The sequence below is a fragment of the Micromys minutus genome (assembly GCF_963924665.1).
Source record: "Micromys minutus genome assembly, chromosome: 16".
Taxonomy (NCBI): Eukaryota; Metazoa; Chordata; class Mammalia; order Rodentia; family Muridae; genus Micromys; species Micromys minutus.
The window spans coordinates 50,508,887-50,530,887 of record NC_137985.1 but is presented as its reverse complement, the minus strand read 5'-3'; the positions used below and the strand labels follow the sequence as shown (position 1 = coordinate 50,530,887).

At 43.7% G+C, this 22,001-nt stretch overlaps 1 protein-coding gene across 1 annotated transcript in view; it reads left to right on the top strand.

Moving 5' to 3' along the window:
• The window catches only part of THSD4 (thrombospondin type 1 domain containing 4), a gene marked incomplete at both ends in the record, with an annotated part of 155,893 nt that overhangs the window by 80,322 nt on the left and 53,570 nt on the right, over window positions 1-22,001 (top strand). Inside the window, one exon of the mRNA XM_080929924.1 lies at window positions 1,237-1,441. Within this exon, the coding sequence (XP_080786050.1) occupies window positions 1,237-1,441 (205 nt within the window). The remainder of the gene's footprint in view (window positions 1-1,236; window positions 1,442-22,001) is intronic.

The window sequence follows — 22,001 nt, the reverse complement described above, 5'->3', positions numbered from 1 at the left end:
GGAAACAGGATCTCGAGCCCTACGGAGCGGCTTGGGCAGTGGAAGAAAGATTTCAATCAAGACTAGTCTGTTTGATTCCAAAGCTTCGTTTTTTTTTTTTTTTATGCAAAATAAAATTGTCTAATAGAAACATAAACGGTTGATGGGAAATAAAGAAGAAAAAGACTGAATAATGAGATTGGGGGTAGGGGGATGAGATTCGAGTTAGACAAGCGTTTCCACAAATGAGATTGACCGTATGATGAAGCCTGTGGTTGGAAGCCTGCCTGCCGTGCAGCCTAGTCATGCAGTAGACGTTGCCCTTGAGGAAGGGCCTCTGAGAAACTTGTGCTCGAGTCTCCAGAACCACGGTTATCCGTGCAGACCCAGAGCCCAAGCTTTTATTTCCCGTGGAACTGGGCCAGGAAACGGCACTTTGGAGGGGTCACTTTGTCACGTGGTGGTAGGATCTGCGATGTAGAACTGACATGGAGGCAAACCCCAGTTTGAAGTGAGGGATGTACTGTGTGGTTCCAAAGAGATTTAGTAAATTCCCAGCATGGGGTACCCGTGACCCTCCATAGTCCAGAGTGGGAGCCGGGGGCATGAAAACAACGTCTCTTTTCCAAGTATATAAATGCCAAACCCTGCTTCCTTCCCGTTCCTTTTCTCCTGATCAATTACCTTGGCCAAATGAACTAAATTGATCTGTCTTGTTGATTGTGTGGGGACCCCAACATATCCCTGGAGGATGCATTTCACAAGTAGCTGAAATGGAAGGTTCTTTCCCAGAATAATGCTATGTGCATATATGTTTAATGAAGGCGTGTATGAACTTTTAAAATATGTATGTGCATGTGGGTATATGGGCATACAACTTATGTGTCCATGTGGCAACTAGTGGTTGATGTGGCCTATTTTCTTCTCTTTCTCTTCATCTTAACTCTTTGAGTCTCTTACAGACACTGTTTCTCACTGGTTGGCTAAACTAGGAGACCCCAGGAGCCTTCTGGTGTTGGGACTCCAGGCATTTACTGCCATGTCTGGATCTTTTTTTTTTTTAACACGGGGTGCTGCGCTCCAAACTCAAACCCCCACGCTTGTACAATAAGCCCTTTGCCTAATTGAGCCATTTCCTCAGTCTGGGAGCAGGGGGGAAGGTCAGTTTGAGGCAGTAGACCTTCTGCCGACCCTCCTCACACCTTCCTAACAGACGTTCCTGGCCCACACCACAAAACCTTTCCTATCTTTTTGCAGAGCATTGGCTGTGACGACTTCCTGGGATCTGACAAAGTCGTGGACAAGTGTGGGGTGTGTGGAGGTGACAACACAGGCTGCCAGGTGGTGTCGGGAGTGTTCAAGCATGCCCTCACCAGCCTGGGCTACCACCGAGTTGTAGAGATTCCCCAGGGAGCCACAAAAATTAACATCACGGAGATGCAGAAGAGCAACAACTATTTAGGTGAGTTCAGTTTTCTTCTTTACATAGGCACCAGTCCTGCAGTTGATGAGTCCATTGCATGATGCTGAGGTACACACAGCGGTGGCCAGGCATTCCAGGACATTCAGGAAGGGCCATTGGGGTCTTCCTGACCTGCCTTCTGAAATGGACGTTAGGAGGGGGTTCTTCAAAGAACTAAATGGTTAACGACTGTATATTTAAATCAAGAAAGATGTGGTCGTGAGCCGGGCAATGGACGCTTCTGAGCTGGGAGGAGCACTTTGTCAAGCAGGGAGGTCTGCTAGTCTTTGTTCTCTTGGGAGTTGGGGGACAGGGACAGCTGCTGATTCCTCCCAGACTTTTACTCCCAAGAGATCCAAAGCCAAAGCAATCGGCACCTTCTCTCTGCTTCCTCTGCCTGGGGCAGCAGGCCCTGTGTGTCTTCTGAACTGCCTTCGCCTCTGTGATACCCACTTCCCTGCACACCAGGGCCCGGGCTCTCCTCTGACAAAAGCCGTCTGAATTCCTCCCACTGAGCAGCCGTCACAGAAGTGAGCATTTACCGGTTTCTGATTCAGATAAGCATGTGCAAAACAGTTAAGCAGATACTATAAGGGTGCCGCTTTTGCTTTTTGAGGTGGGTCTTGATCTGTATTCTGGGCTGGCTAGAAATCATAGTATAATCTGTCCTGGTTTCCCTCCTGCATGCTGGAACTCTTGTGTAAGCCACCAATCCTGGCTTACGGTGTCAAATCCTCAAGACATTTAGTGAGCAGAAATAGCAGAAATAGACGTTTTGTTTTTCACTATTTGTTGAACAGGAACTTGTTTAGAACAAATAATGTGCCAGGCAATCTATTTATGGCTTTTTCTGTATAAAATAAAATCCTGAAGCACTCTAAACTGCCTATACCTTGCAAGCTATTCCTAGCTTCGTTTTACAAATAAAACAGACATACAGAGATTATAGAACTTGCCACCCAGCAAGGAAGCATCAGATCTGGGAATTGAAACAAGAGGGTGTAGCTCTAGGCATCGAAGTCTAGTGCAATAGAATACCGGCAGGCTTCCTCCACTATACCACTAGTCATGGGGCAGGGTCCACAGGAGTTCTTTGAAATACCATTCATTTTGTAGGCTGTGTGTGTGTGTGTGTGTGTGTGTGTGTGTGTGTGTGTGTGTGTGTGTGTGTGTTTACACAGTTACACATACCTGTAAGGTCAGAGGCCAAACTCAGGTATCATTCCTTAGGTGACAGACACCTTGCTTTTGAGCTCCCTAGCCTGGAACTTGTGGTGTAAGCTACCTTGATTGGTTTGCTAGTAAGCCTGTCTGTCCTCAGTACTGGAGCTACAAGCATGTGCCATTGCACCTGCTTTTATTTTAGGGTTATGGTCCTAATGTTTGCACAGTGGCACTTTGCTGACTGAGCCTTCTTTCCATCAGTCACTTTGTAACCATCCCTTCCCTATGCACTCAAACACTGCCCAAACCAGCTTTGCTTGGCTTGATTGTCTTGGGACAGGAATGGCAGGTGTGCCTCTGAGAGACAGACCCAATTAAAGCTGCAAACTGTTACATTTTCTCTGGCTCATCTGGGCGCCGTCAACATGGCAGAAAACCTAGTTTCCCTGCGAGCAGTTTGTGTTATTTTAAATCTCAAATAATGATCTCTGTGTTTCTGCCTTTCTCTGATGCTTTCAGAAGATCACATCTCCACTCACATCCTGCCTCTTACAATGGAAAATGGTCCTGGAGTTGGGGGGAAGGGGTGTATTCGAAGTGTGATTGTGTTGCGCTGGCAAACCATGCCAGTTTTTATTAGCTTCCTGTTGTTTTTAGTAAATGTTCCCTGGCTATCAGTGGCCCCATTTTGTAATTCGTTTCAGGCTCCTTAAACATACAAAGGATATTCTGAGTGGAAGTTCACATGGTATCAAAATAGAAATGGCCCCAGAGTCTGGCTCTTTCCCTCTAGAATATGGGATTCTGTCGTAAGACTCAGCAGATATATTAAGGAAGGCCTCCAGCACTGACTTACTGGTGATTCACAAGTTTCTTCTTTATTCCATTAGCCTCAGAGTTTGTCAGGATATAAAGCTTAACATGGAATAGGCTGGGGAGGTGGCTCAGTGGATAATGGGATCTGGAGTTCATGCCAAGTGTGTGTGTTGTCCCAGCTCTGAAATCCAGCCCTGAATCCCAGCTCTCGTTCAGAGGCATGGGCCCTGGGGCAAGCTGACCAGACTAGACCCTGCCTCCGTAGATAAAACGTGACGGAAGACTGGAGGGGAGAGCTGTCCACTGTCAAACTCCATTGTCTATGTGCACACAACTCACACATGTGAATATGCATGCAGATATTTCCATATATGTACTCATGGATGTACTCCATTTCCCTTCTCCTTTGAAAACCGGGACATGGTTCGCATGCCATAAATCTCACCCTTTCTGCAGCACAGTGGGTTGGTCTTTTATATATATATACCAGGCTTTCTTTGTCTAACTCACCTCAGCTGGTCAATTCCTGTTCGAAGCTGTGAGATTGAGTTCTACAGCCAACCCTGAGCACGCGGGCTCAGCTGTGGTTGGCAAACTCCAGGGCCATTGTCCTCCTTAGCCATTGTAAGACTGCCTGCTGCATTTGTCTCAAGAAGAATTGAGGGCCAATGAGATGGCTCAGATAGAAGTTCTTGCCTGGTCACCTGAATCGGAGGCCCCAAGATCCACAGGATGGAGAGAGAGAGAATCAGCTCCCTCAAGCTGCCCTCTGACCTCCACACGAGCACAGAGTCATGTGCTTTACTCACACGTATCTCCGTGCATCACCCGACTGCCTGGTGATGTCAGATGCCCAAGGAGGCCGGAAGAGGACATCAAATCTCCTGAACAGTTGTGAGCCACTGAGTGGGCGCTGTGAATCATACCCAGGTCCCCTGGAAAAACAGCCAGTGCTCTTAACCACTAGTCATCTCTCTAGACCATAATTAAACTTTTTAATTCCATTTAAAAAATATTTTAGAGTTACTAACTAGAAGCACAGTCTTAAAATTAGCTCATGAGAATTGAGCAGCAAAAATTTTGACATAAAATATCATTACTGAACCCACACTGACCTCAGACTTGAAATCACTCCGCATCTGCCTCTGAGGGTTAGCATCGAAAGCCTGTAACATCATTTCCGGCTCTGAAAATTAAAATTTTTAGAAACAAGAACTAAATAGAAGGAGGCATGTTTACCAACAGGCCTCAGGTAATACATTAGTAATATCACCGCATTAAACCTGACTCTGAGATTTGCCAACAAGGCCTGGCCTCCTGGCCCCTACCTTTCCATACCTCACGCGAGAAATGGCTCATGGAGCTGAGGGAGCAGGCCACTTCAGTGAAGAAGCCGGAAAACTTACGGTGCACACATATCATGAGAAATGGTGCATTCTTCTCACTTCAGGTGATAAAACTGGAAACACACCAAGAATGGGCTCTGTGTTTATTAAAGTCCCTTAGCCGTTGTTAGTATCCTCGAAGCTTAGCCTATTGATCAGATCTAGGTTTCAATTGGAAAGATGTCAGAACTTCTGTCTGTTGTTAAGCTGCGAATTCTTCTTTTGTGTGTGACTTATTCTCAGACATGGCATTTGAAGAAGAAGAAAAAAAGAATCTAATGTTATTTAGACGGCTGGCCCTTTGTATTACTTTCTTCTCCCTTAATACGATGTTGTAAAATTGTTTTAGCAGAAATATCGAAGTTTGGCACAGTTGAATCAGCTTGGTTTACTAAGGTCATCATGCGACAGTTCGGCTAGCAGACATGAAAGCACGGCAGGCAGAGACTGGCTGTTCAGGACGTGGTCAACCTGCCAAAAAGTCAGCGTCAATGGACTGTAGGCTTGGAAGGAGTTCTTCAAGATCTCTAAGATTTTAAAAACAAATCGGTGATATAGTTCCCTTGAAGCATGTTCTCATGAAAGTTTAAAATAATAATACCTGGGCTGGAGGGATGCCCCTATAGTTAAAAACAGCTGCTCCTGCAGAGGACCTGGGTCCAGTTCCCAGCATCCACTTGTTAGCAGCACCCACAAGGTAGCTCAAGCTGTGCCTGACTCCAACTCCAGGAGATCTAGCGTCCTCTTCTGGCCACTGTGGGTCTAGCTGTGCTCAGTGCACTTTTATACATGTAGGCAAAGGCATTTTATATATATATATATATATATATATATATATATATATATATATATATATATATATATATATATATATATATATATATATAAATTTAAAAAATAATGGTCAGTACCTAACATCTTAAGAACTGTCATGGAACATCTGTAATTCACATGTTCACACAGCGTTCAGCACGGGGTAAGATCACTGATATTTTCTCTCCCAGCTGCCTGTATACCACCTTCTGGAACTGTGTAAACTATATTTCATAGAATAAGTTTCCTGGTCAGTTCAGGGTTAATTCCTCTGTGTCCTGTATCCAAAGTCAGCGGTATCTTAATGATAGGGTCTTACCGCCTAGGTATGGTGGGCAATCCCAGGCAATGGCAGTGCCCTGTGTTTGGGTGCCCCTGGGACCTACCTAACCAATAGCTTGTAGGGATAGTATGTGTAGTGGAGCATCCTTGCACACCCATGCGGGACACTTCTGTTCAAACTCTCTTATAAATAAATAGAATTTGAATCAGCTTACAAACTAGCTGTTTCCACATAAGGCTTTTTCCTACAGCCTTCATTTTCACTAACCTACCCCTACCCTCTCCTTTCCATAATCCCATTATCCCTACTTAAATGCTTAGTCTCCAGTGATTCCCTTTCTCCCCTGGTTGATTACTGTCCTTTTGCAATGAGTTTTACTCGTGTAGGTCACCTTCTTCCCTTCCTTGACTCCTCACCTGGTCATTTTGGTTTTGCCCTAAATATTCTTGTGTGTTTTCATGCATCTGTTCTTCTAAATGTACTTAAAGTCAGGTTTTCAAAATCTATTTAAAAATCCACTGGGCTCTTAACTAGGATTGCAGTAACTATAAGTTAATTTGAGGCAGAAAAGGGGCATTTTCACAACATCGAGTCCTTAGAATTGTGAGTATATAAATGTGTCCTGACTCTAATAAGGGCTCTTTGTGTTGATTCTGTCGCCTTATCGGCTGTGTCTTTATTTATGGTGTTTGTTGCTCTGATATGTGACACCTTTCTTTCCTCTGGGTCACTGACTAGATAAACAGGTATGTGTGAAACCCCTTTGCTCCATACACTTGTTCCAGCTTTACATTTTGCTGGATTCTTTTTTTTTTTTCTTTTTTTTTTTTTTTTTTTTTGAGATTTTTGTTTATCTGTATGTGTGGGGGTGTTTGACCTGCTTGTATGTGTGCATTCCGTGTGGGTTCTGAGAGCTGAACACAGCTGAAGAAAAGAACTGACTCTACGCACACACACACACACACACACACACACACATGCATGCACACACATGCACACACGCGTGTACACCATGTGCATACAGTAATGATAAATTTCAATAAGTAAGGTGTGTGAAACTATAAAACAGCTAGAAGAAAACAGAGGAACCGTCTATGATGGGAATGTGAACAGTGGCATTAAAACAAATAACAATAAAGGGCTGGAGAGGTGGCCCGGTGGTTAGAGCATGGGCTGCTCTTCCTGAGGAACCAGGCTCAGTTCCCAGCACCCACATGGTGGCTCTCAACCACCTGTAACTCCAGTTCCAGGAAATCCAGTACCCTCTCCAGGCCTCCGTGGCCACTGCAAACACATGTGCACAAACACATATCCAGGTGAAATACCCAGACACATAAAATGCATTAAAAAATTTAAAAACAGCGTAAGATGCCATCATGATTATTTCCCAGCCGTTCACTGTGAATTTAGTTTCCAACCCAAGCTCCCTCTTTTAGCTTACTGCAGGGTTTCCCTGAGCTGGTTGGCAGGGGCTCTAGCTGCTGTCTCTCAGCCGCTGGAAGGCCCCACAACAGAACTCTCAACTTCCAGATCTTTTCAGAGCCTGCCCTTCTGGCGCTTGGAGGCCTTCCTTTCTTACTCTGTGGCAGAAGAAGGGGGAAAACAGAGTTGGATTTTATTTCAGGTTTGCACGGGACTTTGATCGCCTCCCACACCGGCACTTGTGTTTAATTGCTGTTTCTATGTGGGGCCGTGCACTCCTTGCTGACAAACAGCCCTCAGGTCCACATAACGGACTACGGAGCTTCAGAAATGGAGGCGCTAGCTCCCCAGGGACAGAAAGGCACACAGACACACAAGGGCCTGTGTTCAGACTTCCTTAGTCCACCATCTAGGGCCTCACTGGTGATTGGAGGTCATACTGTACATTGGACTTTTGGAATTTTACGTCTACCATCTCCCTCACGTATTCCTCTCAGTGCTCATTTCTGGCGGTGGTCTGTTTCCTTTCTGTTACTGTGATAAAATACTCTGACTAAGGCTTATGGAAAAAGGTGGCTTATTTAAAATTTCAGATTATAGTTTAACTGGAGGAGAGTCAGGTAAGAAATTAAGCAAGTACTCGAAGCAGAAACCGTGACAGAGCACTGCTTGCCGGCTTACTAAGCTAGCTCTCTCATACTGACAAGGGCTGACCGCCCAGGGAATGGTGCCACCCACAGTGGGCTGGGCCTTCCCATATCAGTTATCATTCAAGGCACTCCTCCACAGATATGCCCACAAGCTAATCTGGTCTGGATATTCCTCTTAGAGAGACCTGGGGCTGGCCAATTACACTAGACTGATTGGTAGTATGCCCTAGGGGATCTTCCTGGCTCCTTGTCCTGTGCTGGGGAATTACAAACACAGACCACAATGCTCAGCTTTTTACAGGGCTATTGGGGATCAAACTGCAACCTTCGTACTTACACAGGAACCAATTTGCTGACAGCTCTCTGTTCCAGCCCCCGAAACACTGGGCTCGACAGAGCGTTCAAGCAGGTGCGATGACATTCACCAGCGCTCTCCTCTCCAGATGCTGAGTGGACTTGGTGGCCCTCCTAGTTACTTGTGGCAGTTCATGACAACCTCAGGAGATGGTCAAACCACACTGATGCCCAGACTCTTCTATCTGGTAGATTGGCAAAGTGATCATGAAGGTTTGGGGGTTGTTTATCTTAACAACTTCAGCACAAGCCTGTGTGATTGTTGTACAATACCCAAATCTTTGCAAAACAAATATCCCACGCCAGAGAGACTGTGCCCTCCTGCTGTGCCTTGGAAATAGGCTGTCATTTGTTTTAGTGCTCCTGGACCTAATTTTGCATACACACTCCCACCTGGAGTCTGACAGTGCCCCTCCCTTTGATTTAGGAGAACCCGAATGTCCCTACATCTGCTTGCTTTTTTTCCTTCACAGTCCCTCTGCCTTGACAAGTTTTTAGATATGCTGGAACAAAGTGAAATCACCTTGGCTCCCATCCTTAGGTTTACACCTCTACCCTGGAAATGTTTGCCTGTTTGTCTTATGAGGAAGAATTAAATTATGACTTTATTTTGCTTTTAACTGTATTGTCTGCCTCAGAAATATGCAAAATGTCCACTCCTGCTTTTTGATACCTGTGCAAACATTAACCTGAAGACAGCATCCCAATGGCTGCGTATAAGCACTGGCCAGATAGAGCATGTTACGGCGAGGATAGTCTGGGGAAGGAAATGTCTGACTAGCAAACAAAGATACAGATGTGTGCATGTGCTTTGTGAATCCAAGGAATAAATTTACCTTTCAATAGGTAGTTTGTGCATGTAAAAGTTTAATGTGTGAACTTAGGTTAAGTATCTTACTGAAGAAGTAACACAAAGTAACAAAAGAAGGGAGTAACACAAAGTAACAAAAGAAGAGAGTTACATAAAGTAACAAAAGAAGAAAGTAACACAAAGTAAAAAAAGAAGAAAGTAACACAAGGTAACAAAAGAAGAAAGTAACATAAAGTAACAAAAGAAGAAAGTAACATAAAGTAACAAAAGAAGAAAGTAACAGTAACACAAAGTAACAACCCAGGTTAGTCACAGGTTAAGCTACACTTGACATCTTGAGAAGGAGGGGAAAAAAGTTAAGGGGAGGTAGATAGGGTATTTTGGGATCTGGGTGGATAATACACCAGGGGAGTCTGAGTTGTGTTTGGGAGTGGCTGAGCTCCTTCCTTGTCTCGGAAGCCCACTCTGAAACCTCACCCCGTTACCTGTTACTTGGTGGTGTGCCCTGGGTCATTGTCAATGGGTATTGGCAAGACCTTCACCCTGAAAAAGGCATGAGTCTAGCAGCAGGCAGCATGGCCCCACCCGATCCTCAATCTGTACTTGAAATTGAATTCCTCTATTTTTTAACAAGCCTGAAAGGAATTCCATGGTGGCTGTTTCTAGAACTGGTCCAAGAGTTCCAGACCAATGTTAACTGTGAAGATAACGTTTTATTATTAGGATGGAAATTTGGTCTTTAAATAAAAAAAGAAAAAGGAGGCTGATCTAATCAACTGGCTTACACGGGCTCTGGGGATCAGAATTCCAGTCTTCATGCTTGCTCAGCAAGCACTTTAACCATCCAGCCACCTTCCCAGCCAACAATGTTTGTGTGTGTCATGTCAGTGTGTTTGTATGTGTGGGGAATGTGCCACCATAGGTCTGTAGCAGGGGTTTTCTTTATTCTCTAGATACTTGGTGCAGTTTGAGATAGTATCTCTCACTGAGCCTGGAGGTCCTTGTTCATCTGCACTAACTGTCCCTCAGGCCACCATTACAGGCTCTCAACTCTGCCTCTGTCTCTCATGAGGACCAAACTCGGGTCCTCAAGTCTACACAGGAAGCACTTGGCTGACTGAGCTTTTTTATTAACAAATTACTTTAGAGGAATTGGAGAGATGGCTTGGTAGTTGCTCTTGCAGAGGGCCCAGGTTCAATTCCCAGCACCCACATGGCAATTCACAGTCTGTAACTCCAGTCCAGGGCATCAGATGCCCCTTTCTGTCCTCCATGGGCACCGCACACTTGGTACCCTTAGATGCATGCAGCAAGCACTCATACCTATAAGATAAAAATAACTACATTTTTTAAAAACAATAAATTACTTGGAGAACTTCTTCTGTAGCTTAGTCCCTCGTGTTTCTCGATCACCCCTATGCACTTGGTAACTTGGTTTTAAGTGCGGGATGGTTATGGAACTTTTAGAAGATGCAGCCTTGCTGGGAGAAATGCATTGCTGGGTGTGGGCTCTCCGGATATATAGCCTCACCCTACTTCCTTCCTATTCCTTGCCCCACCCCGTGTGTGTGTGTGTGTGTGTGTGTGTGTGTGTGTGTGTGTGTGTGTTTCTCTCTCTATATTTCTCTCTCTGCTTTCTACATGAAAATAAAAACTGTCACCGACCAGCTTCCTGCTTCAGCCACCATGCCTTCTCCATGCTGTACCTTCTCCATGATGGACATTCATCCATCATGAGCCATGATGGATGGAACCATGAGCCAAAATTTATTCTTTCTTCCTTAAGATGCTTTGGTCATGATCTTTCATCACAGCAACAAAAATATAACTAACATATACATCATACACATCACACACATATACATCATATATCTTACACAGATATGTACATATACTCATCACATATATCATACACATAATATATGCATCATATGTATACACATACTACACATCATACATGCATATACACCATAATACATCATACATATTGCATACACAGCATATAAACTACACACATACACATCATATATATATCACATGCATATACATCATGTACATCATACATACATCATATGTATCACATATGCACACACATCATATATCATATATATGTACACATCACACATGTCATTCACATCACACATATACATATATATGATACACATCATACACATCACACAGACATGTATACACATCATATACATAATATACATATTTGCACATACATTAAGACATTTTTGAACACCAGGTCCTAGGTATTATGGTGGGTTTTTCTCTTGAGACTTTGTCTTGGTTGGATTATATCCTTGTAATTTCAGATCTATATTCATAAGAAAATGGGAGAGAAAGGGGAAAATCATACCTAAATATTAAAATAAAAGCAGATATAAGTCTATGGACCCTGAGGTCTCAAGGACCATACTCTCTGCCGTACCATTCCAAATTAGTGGAAATATATATGTTTTATGACTTTATTATCAAATAAAGTAAGATCTAATAAAGAATGGCAAAGAGGGCTGAAGACATGGCTCAGTGGTTGAGAGTACTTGCTTTTGCAGAGGACCTGGTTTGGCTCTCAGTATCTACATGGGAGTTCACAACCACACTATGACTCTAGTTCCAGGGGATTCAACCCCCTCCTCTAGACTCCACAGGCACTGTACATGCATGGTGCATATGTGTGTACATACATTCAGGAAAATGCTCAAACACATAAAACAAAAATAGAACATGAACTACCTACCCCTTAAAGGTTAAGCTGGGAGCTAGCACAGTGGCTTGGTCATGAAGTGCTTCTGCGCAGACATGAGGCCTCCATACAGGTCTCCACCATCCATGTGGGAAAAAATCTGGGGAGGCAGAGAGAGGAGAATCCCAGAAGCTTGCTCGTCAGCAGGCTACAGGTTCAGTGAGAGACCCTGTGTCAAAAGTAGACAGACACCTGATATCAACTTCTGGTGTACACACATACAATCATATATACATGTACACACATACATGCACACACATATGTGCATATGCATTCACACACCACACACACATGCATGTATGTACACATTCAATGCACACACACACACACACATAGATGACTAATCTCACAAATTAAGCTTAAAAGTAACATCCCAAAAATTCATCTGTGCAACCCAAATATTTCAACACAAATATTTGAAAACCACAAATGATGATTACATGTGTGTGCTGTCTACCTGTTCTTCCATCCGTTCTCTCATTCCTTCATTCAGAACATTTACGGACTGTGCTATGAACCAAGCCTGTTCTAAGTGAAGGCTTCTGTGTTAGTTACATCTGTTCTGTTCACACAGGTCCCTACATATTCTGCATTGTAACTGATTCCTATATTGCCTTTTAAACAGCTCCTGTGAGCACAAATTTGATTTTCCTCCCACAGTTCCCAACTGAATGTTCTGTATACAATAAAGATTTAGCGCATGATTCTAATTTATTGGCTGGTGGGGGAGCTTTATAGTTCAGTCTTCTGTCTGAAACCCTATCCAGAATGGCGTCCCTAAACTCCCTGCTAGTTCTCACGGGTTCCTTTCTGCCTTTAAGCCTTTGCGTAGAATTAGTCACCACAGGGACCCAGACTTCACCCTAAAGATGGGTGTGTTTGCATGTTTGAATGAAGTCATCCTGAGGTAATGTTCTGAACTGCATCCTAATTTTTAGAGACTCCCTGTTACATTCAATTCATAAAACTGAAAGGTAAAATGCTAACGTGTAAAACTGTCATTGCAGACAATAAAACCTTTTCCCCAGGCCCTTATAATCAGCCCCAGCCCAGATGACAAGCTTATTAGCAGAAATAACGAAGTTTGGAGAAAAGGGAAATTAAAACTTTCATAATTAAAAATAGCACTCTTCTGTTAAATTACCTGTTCTATAGGTTTTTTTTTTCTTTTTGTGACTGCCTATAATTTTTTTAAAGGCTGATTTGGGGAATGGAATGTTAACATCTTGGAGTGATCGCCCTGCCAGGTTTTCTCCGCTCTTCCTGTTTTATTGGAAGTTCATGCTGACATTTCATTCCCAGTTCTGACAGTTTGGTACAGAAACATATGCTGATCCCTCCAGACAGCAAAGAAAACTTTCTGCCCCTCATCTTCTGTTCATCTTTACCTGTCGGACATCAGGAGCTCTTCACCCTGCAACTCTACCCACAACCACCCACCAGACTCCACAGTTTCCCTCCTCCTGACTACGTGTCAAATGGATAACTTTCCTCTGTCTGGATTTCGGCTCTGGTGTTGCCATTCTGGAGGGGAGGCTACTAGCTAGGTCCTGAAGGTCCCAGGCAGCTCTGAATTCCAGAGACACAGGGACCTGGTGGCAGGCTTTGAACTCTGTAGCTTCTACTTAGTATCTGGGGCTCCGAGGCATTGTTCTTTAACACCACAAAGTTCCTCTCCTTCACATACCCAGTGGGTCAGAGAAGAGTTTGCTTTTAGACAGCGGAAGATTGACAGTCTCTTTCCAACCTAACATTAGAAAGACCCATTCTGAGGATTCCTAATGACTTGACTGCTGGTAGGCTCAGGTAAGCACCTGATGAGAAGGCACAGTGAAGACCTAAAGCTTTTGCATAATCTATCCATAGGGTAGTAGAAACAAAACCAAAGTCAGGAAAGGTTACGGTGTCCACATGAAGCCTCTAATCATAGAACAACATTGTAGTAGAGTGGGGTGGGGCGGGGCAAAATTCCAGCTGGGATATTTACTGAGAGTAACAAGTTCTCTCTCTCTCTCTCTCTCTCTCTCTCTCTCTCTCTCTCTCTCTCTCTCTCTCTCTCTTTCTCTCACACACACACACACGCACACACACACACACACACACACACACACACACACGTTCTTGATGCAAGTGGCCAGAGCCTCCCCTGGACTACTCTCCCAAATGATTACTTTAAGAGTAACAGAATACAAGGGCATTCATATATGCAACTGAGCCTTCTAGACACCTAGGCTCAAACTGATAGATGGACCACATTGGATGTGCATATAAAAATAACCATGATTCTAATTTTAGTGTACCCATTATTCTCAGCTGGACTGATACTGTGCGTCTCTAAGACTGCAGAGGTGACACAGTCTAAGCCATTCTTCAAAATGCTTTATCCACTCTACACTTCTGTTGTTGAAAGCTAAGGTGTGTGTGTGTGTGTGTGTGTGTGTGTGTGTGTGTGTGGTATGTAAATATATAACATTTTTATTCACTAGCTCTGCAGTATATAGGGAGCTCAAAGTCAAGACTCAGTCATCATGAACTCACTCAGTTAAGCCATCAAAATCTAATGCTCCAACTGGTCAACCTTCCATCTCTCTGTGCTGTGGGAGGAAAGCAGAAAACCAGGAGATATCCGAGTGTAAGGATAACTCTGATATCTCAGGACATTTTCAGGAAAGTAGCAGGAGTGAGCTGGGAGGCTGGGGTGGCACTGATGTGCTGTAGATGTTTGCTGGTTATATTGCTGTCTATAGTCTGGGCAGGCAAAAACCCTGCTCAATACCTATTCTCATGTTCCAGTAAAAGCAGTTGGACATGCAGTGCCTAAAATTATCTTCTGTGTGGCTAAACTCTGTTTATAAGTCACGATCCTAGAGTTGTCATTCCCTAAAGCTCGCAACTGTGGAAGGAGTAATCACTTAAGAAGGAGTCATTTCTAAACCAACAATGCACATGAGGCCATGGTTTCTTCTGAAATGAGAAGTGAGCGTCTCAGATTGCCTGCCATGATGCTGTGTGTTTAGGAATAAACTTGGGGACTAGATAAGCTCTGGTGCTAACTCACTATTCATTTCAGGGTATAGAAGGAGAGAGGGAAGTCTGGTGTATGTGGTAAGAAAATCAGGAATACTCCCTAGTGGTACCACCTCTTGGTGCTACAGATGTGGGGAGAATTCTCCCAGCAGGAGGCACTTCCAGGTGGTATAAGGAGAGCCACATCTCAGAAAATATTTCCATAGATCCCCTGGCAGCAAAGTTCCACAGTAAACGGCTCAAGAGATGGTTCAGTGCTGACCAGTGACTATTGTACACTCCTGAGGACCAGAGTTCAGATCCCAGACCCACATAACAAGCTAGGGGGACCCACTCAAATGCCTGTAACTCCAGTGCTAATGGATATGACACTTTCTTCTGGCCTTCATGTGCACACAGGTGTTCACACCCACATACACACATGAACACACATACACATATGAACACACACTTGCACCCACATATACACATGAACACACATACACACATGAACACACTTGCACCCACATACACAAATAAACACATACACACATGAACACACATACACACATGAACACACTTGCACCCACATACGCAAATAAACACACATATACACATGAACACAAATACACACATGAACACACTTGCACCCACATACACAAATAAACACACATACACACATGAACATACATACACACATGAACACACTTGCACCCACATACACACATGAACATACATACACACATGAACACACTTGCACCCACATACACAAATAAACACACACACACACATGATCACACACTTGCACCCATAATCACAAATAAATGCACATATACACATGAACTCACACACACACTTTTTACACTTTTCAAAAGCCAACTTTTTTTTTAATTCTGAGCAGCTGGAGAAATGACTCTAGCTAAAAATGCTTGCTGCTTTGTAAAGGACTAGGATTTTTGTCCCAGGCCCCTTACAGTGGATCACAACCATCTTTAGCTCCAGTTCCAGAAGATCCAATGCCCCCTTCTGACCTCTCAGGGCACTGAAAAGACATAACATATATACATACATGCAGGGAAAACACTCATATCCACATGAAACCCTGAACTGGAGGAAGAAATAATGGGAGAAGCCAGTATCTGAGTAGGTCTCCTTGGAGATCTTCCTCCAGATGAGGCTCAACCCAGGGTGTGGACCACGTGAGAGGCACTCACAACAAGATGCTCAGCTGGGGAAAGCCACCAACAGCTGTGTTGTTTTGCCCTTGTGACGTCATGATCAGTTCTCATTCTGGGTGTTTGAGCTTCTACTTTTTCAGCCTTCTCCTTTGTGATCTGGTTCACCCTAACATGTAGGTTTGGGTCTGTTTAAATTTTTGTCAGTTGTCTCCAAGGCCTCCATCCTCTGCCAGTGCTTAATGAAGACCTGGTATGTCCCCTCACGGTCTGGGTCAGGATATTCTCTAATAGCAGTGGTCAGTTAGGCTTTCCAAGAATTAAACATTTGCTTCAATTTGTGCTCCAGGTTGCCTGGCAACCTCGTTTCCCCCTTTTCTCTGTAATTTAATTGAAATTTTTATTGAAATAATCATGGATTCCCATGCAGTTGCAAGAAATAATACTATAAGTAATTATTTCAGTTTCTAACAGAGTGAAAAACATGTACTCCCAATTTAAAAAAAAAATTAAAAGGGAAATACCTGGTGATTATCGTATCCCAAATGCAAAGATCAAGGACACTGTTGTAACTGCACATAGCTTCATGAGGAGCTAAGACAGTTTTGTGGCAGTCCACAGCCTCATCACAGCACTGGACACCGCCAGCACAGACCCCACAGGACCACAAAGGTATGTGAAGTCTTCCACAGCATGTGTGCTAGAACCCACTTTCTCCCATTTCTTTACACTCTGTTTATTCCCAGCCATCATGAATTAGGCCTGTTTTATCCTCCCAGCCTGCAGGTCTTTGTAACGTCATCCTTTTTTCTACGTAATACTTGTGTTGGAGAACTTGATACCTTGGAGGGCAGTGCTTCCTGTGGTATCTTTCCTGGGTGCGTGGTGATCTCCTGCATGTTCTCTGAGATCTGTTCTCTGTGAATGGGGAATGAGATTAGAGGCATCCTCTGCCCTGACCACCGCACAGGGGGAGCAGAGGCAGGTAAGAAGGCGCCCACCATGCTCAGCATCACAAGCTCCTGCATCCACCCAGGCAGATGCCAGATGCAACTTTCCTCTCCTTGCACCAGGGAGCATAATTGAAGCCAGAGTGGAGCTCTGTGGCCTTAGACAAGTTACTTCACCTCTTTGAACCCTTCCTCATCTGTACAGTTCAGCGATCGATGCTGAACCAGAGACTGAAATTACATGTGAGAACGTGCACATGCTGGGGAAATTGCTTCCCTATAAGATGTAAATATCAGAGGTATCTTCCCAATAATCAAATGAGAAAATGCAGTTGAAGCATCTAAGGGCATGCCTGGGACACTGTAAATCCTTAAGAATTGTCAGCTAGTTTTGTTAGTGACCTGGCAAAGTTCTCAGTACATTTCAAAGTTCTGTTGGTGGAAATTACTTTCATCTAAAAGAGGAAAAGGAAGGACTTCCAAGTGAGAGTGAGGATGACAACTGGGTACCTGTCTCTCAGTTCCCTCCACCTTCATTGTAGAGCATCTAGAAAAGAAGTAAAGCACCTACTGTGTAAGCTGAAGACCTGAGCTTCATCTAGGACATCAGTGCTCCTCTAAAGCCCCACCCCCGGGACAGTGCTCCTCTGTGACCCCACCCCCAGGGCAGTGCTCCTCTGTGACCCCACCCCCAGGGCAGTGCTCCTCTGTGACCCCACCCCCACGACAGTGTTCCTCTATAACTCCACCCCCAGGACAGTGCTCCTCTGTGACCCCACCCCCACGACAGTGTTCCTCTATAACTCCACCCCCAGGACAGTGCTCCTCTGTGACCCCACCCCCACGACAGTGTTCCTCTATAACTCCACCCCCGGGACAGTGCTCCTCTGTGACCCCACCCCCACGACAGTGCTCCTCTATAACTCCACCCCCAGAACAGTGCTCCTCTGTGACCCCACCCCCAGGGCAGTGCTCCTCTATAACTCCACCCCCAGGACAGTGCTCCTCTGTGACCCCACCCCCACGACAGTGTTCCTCTATAACTCCACCCCCAGAACAGTGCTCCTCTGTGACCCCACCCCCAGAACAGTGCTCCTCTGTAACTCCACCCCCGGGACAGTGCTCCTCTGTGACCCCACCCCCACGACAGTGTTCCTCTATAACTCCACCCCCAGAACAGTGCTCCTCTGTGACCCCACCCCCGGGACAGTGCTCCTCTGTGACCCCACCCCCAGGGCAGTGCTCCTCTGTGACCCCACCCCCAAAACAGTACTCCATTGTAACCGCACCCCCTCCTGGGGCAGTGCTCCTCTGTAACCCTGTCCCTTGGGGTGAGACAGAGACGGAATTTCTAAAGCTCCTTGTCCCACCAGCCCAGATTAACTGTTGAGCTCTGTGTTTAGTGTGAAACCCTGGCTCAAAAACAAAATGAAAAGCAATCATTACAGAAAGCAAGCAACCTTTGGTCTCCACGTGCAATGGACACACACGTACAGGGGTGTGCACACACACTCACCCACACAAACACATACGCCATACACATGCACATAAAAGGAGAAAAGAGATACCAAAGTCGTCTCATCAACAGAACTTGAGAACAGATAATGTCAACACAATGTAACAAAAAAATACCATGTCTCGGGGAATGAGAACTCTAGCTTCTGCCAGCCTAGGACTTTGTAGTAAGCAAAGATCATCTGTAGGAAGGAGAGGAAGGAGCCACTGTGATCTAAAATCTGAAACTGCTTTCAGATGCAAGTAAGTCCACCCTAAGCCTGAAAGTGCCAGTCCCTTAGGTAGCAGGAGAGCACTTGGCCATGGAAGAGCCACAGGAGTTTAAAGGGAGCCAATGAAGTGCACAGCCCTGGGAGAGAAAATTGGGGCAGGAAGGGAGGCTTCCCATCCATGACTGAAGGCAGAGTGGAGGACAAATGAGAACCAATCAGATAGATACTGTTAAGGTTACATGATACAAGTCATTAAGCTGGACTGGGAAACATGTTGGAAGATGTACCAGAGAAGATACCCTAAAAACATTACACTCGAGAGCTGAAAAAAAGAAACAGATCAGGAAGCAATAAATGACACAGGGGAACTGTGCTGTGAACAAGAGGTGACAAAGTGGGATGGGAGGGTTGGGGACAGCAGCATGACACTGAGGAACATGCATGGAATCCAAAGCTAGGAATGAGCTGGTTGGGGGCAGAACATGCTAGAACACAGCAATGGTACTAAAACATGGCATTCACCTCAGGACAGTGACATGAACAGAGGCTCATGGGCATAGCTTTCCCCACCAAGCCTCTGCCAGGGGTCCAAGAGTTGGCCTCTGAGCTGGATTGTGAAGGGTCAACAAAGTTCCAAAGGTGACAGAGTTGGGAAAACAAACCGTGCAAATGCTGTTAAGTGTAAATGGGCACAGAGTGTTCTGCATTAGTCACTGTCAGACTTGTGGAACACAGACTAACTGTGAAGGACCGTGCTAAAACTGTGTGAAGGACATTATGAACCCCAGGCACGGTGAGGGAAAAGAGATGTCCAGCCAGGCTCTTGATATCAGCTGGCTTATCCCTAGGTGTGTGGGTTTGGATCTGAAATGTCCCATGCAGGCTTTTGTTTTGAACACTAGGTTCTCCCTCAGCTTGTAGTTGTGACCTATGGAACCTTTAAAATAGTGGTTCTCAACCTGTGGGTCTTGGCCCCTTTTGGAGTGGAGCAACCTAATGTAACAATGTAATGCATCTGATATGTAACCTAATGTAACAATGTAATGCATCTGATATGTAACCTAATGTAACAATGTAATGTAAGTATCTGATATATTCTGCATAGTTACAGTAACAGATATCCTGCATAGTTATTGTATCTGAGATATCATATAGTTACATTGTGATTCATAACAGTAGCAAAATTATGGTTATGAAATAGCTATAAAAGGAATTTTATGGTTGGGGTCACTACGACATGAGGGACTGTATTAAAGGGTCACAACATTAGGAAGATTGAGAAACCACTACATTAGAAGGTAGGCTTGACTCAGAAGTAGTTCACTAAAGGCAGGTTTGGGGAAGTAGTGTCCATTCCTGGTGATTGTCTCCACCTCCTGGTCTGAACCATGTGAATACATACGACCACACATTGCCTAAGCGGCTCCCGCCATGTTGGGCTGAGCTTTCTTGAAAACCATAAGCTAAAAATTAACCTTTCTTCCTTTGGATTGTTTCTGCCAGTTACGAAAGGACCTGAACAGAAGTGTCTCCTAATGAGAAAGATACATTCAAAGTGACCCAGTGTTGTCCATCATTAGGGAAGTGCAATCAAAAATACAATGAGTCTCCAACTCACACCTGTTAGAAGGTTCACTACCAAAAAAAATAAAAATAAGTGTGAATACTGCTTGGAGAAAAGGGGGTCTCTAGATATGCTACACAGAGATATAAATTGTTGGAGCCATTATGGGACACTGTACGGGGGTTCTTTAAAAACTAAGAAACTAAAGAAAAGAAAAACCATTATTCTCAATCCTTACACACCAAGAAAACTTTGACTAATTACAGGTTACATCCTGTTTTACATGTACTTTATGCTCATTGTAACTAGTAAGACCTTAATGCACACTATCAAACCTTTGAAAAAAAAAGCCAAGCACTGACAAAAATGTATTCATATACTTTTATGTAAAAATGCTTAAAATTTATACATTTATCTTTGTTTTTTAAAATAAAGTTGTTCAAAAAAAAGAAAATATAGACACCTTTTCGAAAGTTAAAAAATAAATAAATAAAAATAAAAACTAAGAACAAAAGTAATATATGATCCATGTATAATGTTATCATATATTAATGTTTTATAATTATATTAAATACTAATATAATATTAATAATTATTTAAATGTATAAATATATTTATATCAAAACAACAAATAGATGTCTACGTTCCTATATTTTTCACACTATTTGTAATATCCAAGATGTAAAAGCAACCTAAACATCACCGATGAGGTAAAGAAATTGTGGTATGCCCACACAATTGAATATTATTCAGCCTTAGAAAAGAAAGAAATCCTAACATTTGTGGTAACTTAAATGAGCCTAAAGTGTGTGATGGGCTCAGTGAAAGTCAGATGTAGAACAGCTACAGGTAGCACTTAGCCAGACAGGACAGCAGATTACAGGGCGCAGCTCAGATGACTGGCCAAAATAGTTCACTGAAACCAGAAAGCATGGTGGTAGTTGCCAGGCCATGGAGGTGGGAGGGCAGAGAAAGAATAAGAGGAATATTTAATCAAAGGGCTCAAGATTTGACTGTTGAAGGTAGGTCACTATAAGCCTTAGATTAACAATATTGTAATTGTTAATTAACAATATTGTATTATAGACCGGAAATTGACTGAGAACCCGTACATTAACGTCTAGAAGAGCAAGCGTTCACCAGACATTTCTGAATAAAGATTGAAGCAAAATGTCATGTAAGACATCAAACAGTATAAGCCAAGAGAATAGTATGAATCTCAGAAAATGCAACGAAACGAGCTTGTGTGAATGTGGAGCCCTGTGCGCGTGAGAATACAGTTCGTGGCCAAATGCGAATTAATAATGGAAAACACAGATTAAATCACTTAACAACCAACATTAGTTATCAACATAGAAAGAAAACGTTTGATCCCCATTCGTGATATAATCCAAGATGAAGACTGTAAATATACCACAAGAACATAAGAATAAGTGAGTTCTATAAAAATACCCAAGAAAAACACATGACAAAAGGAACTTTTTTTTTAGCAAGACCCTAAATTGTTTCAGGATCTATGAGAATTTTAAAGGTTTATAAATCTGATTTAATTTTAAAATCAAGGCTGGTGAGATGGCTCAGAAGACAGAAGTGCTTCCCACCGAGCCTCATGACCTGAGTCCAGTCTCCAGAACCCACATGGTGGAAAGGAAGAACAAGTTCCCAAAGGTTATCCTCCACCCTCCACATGC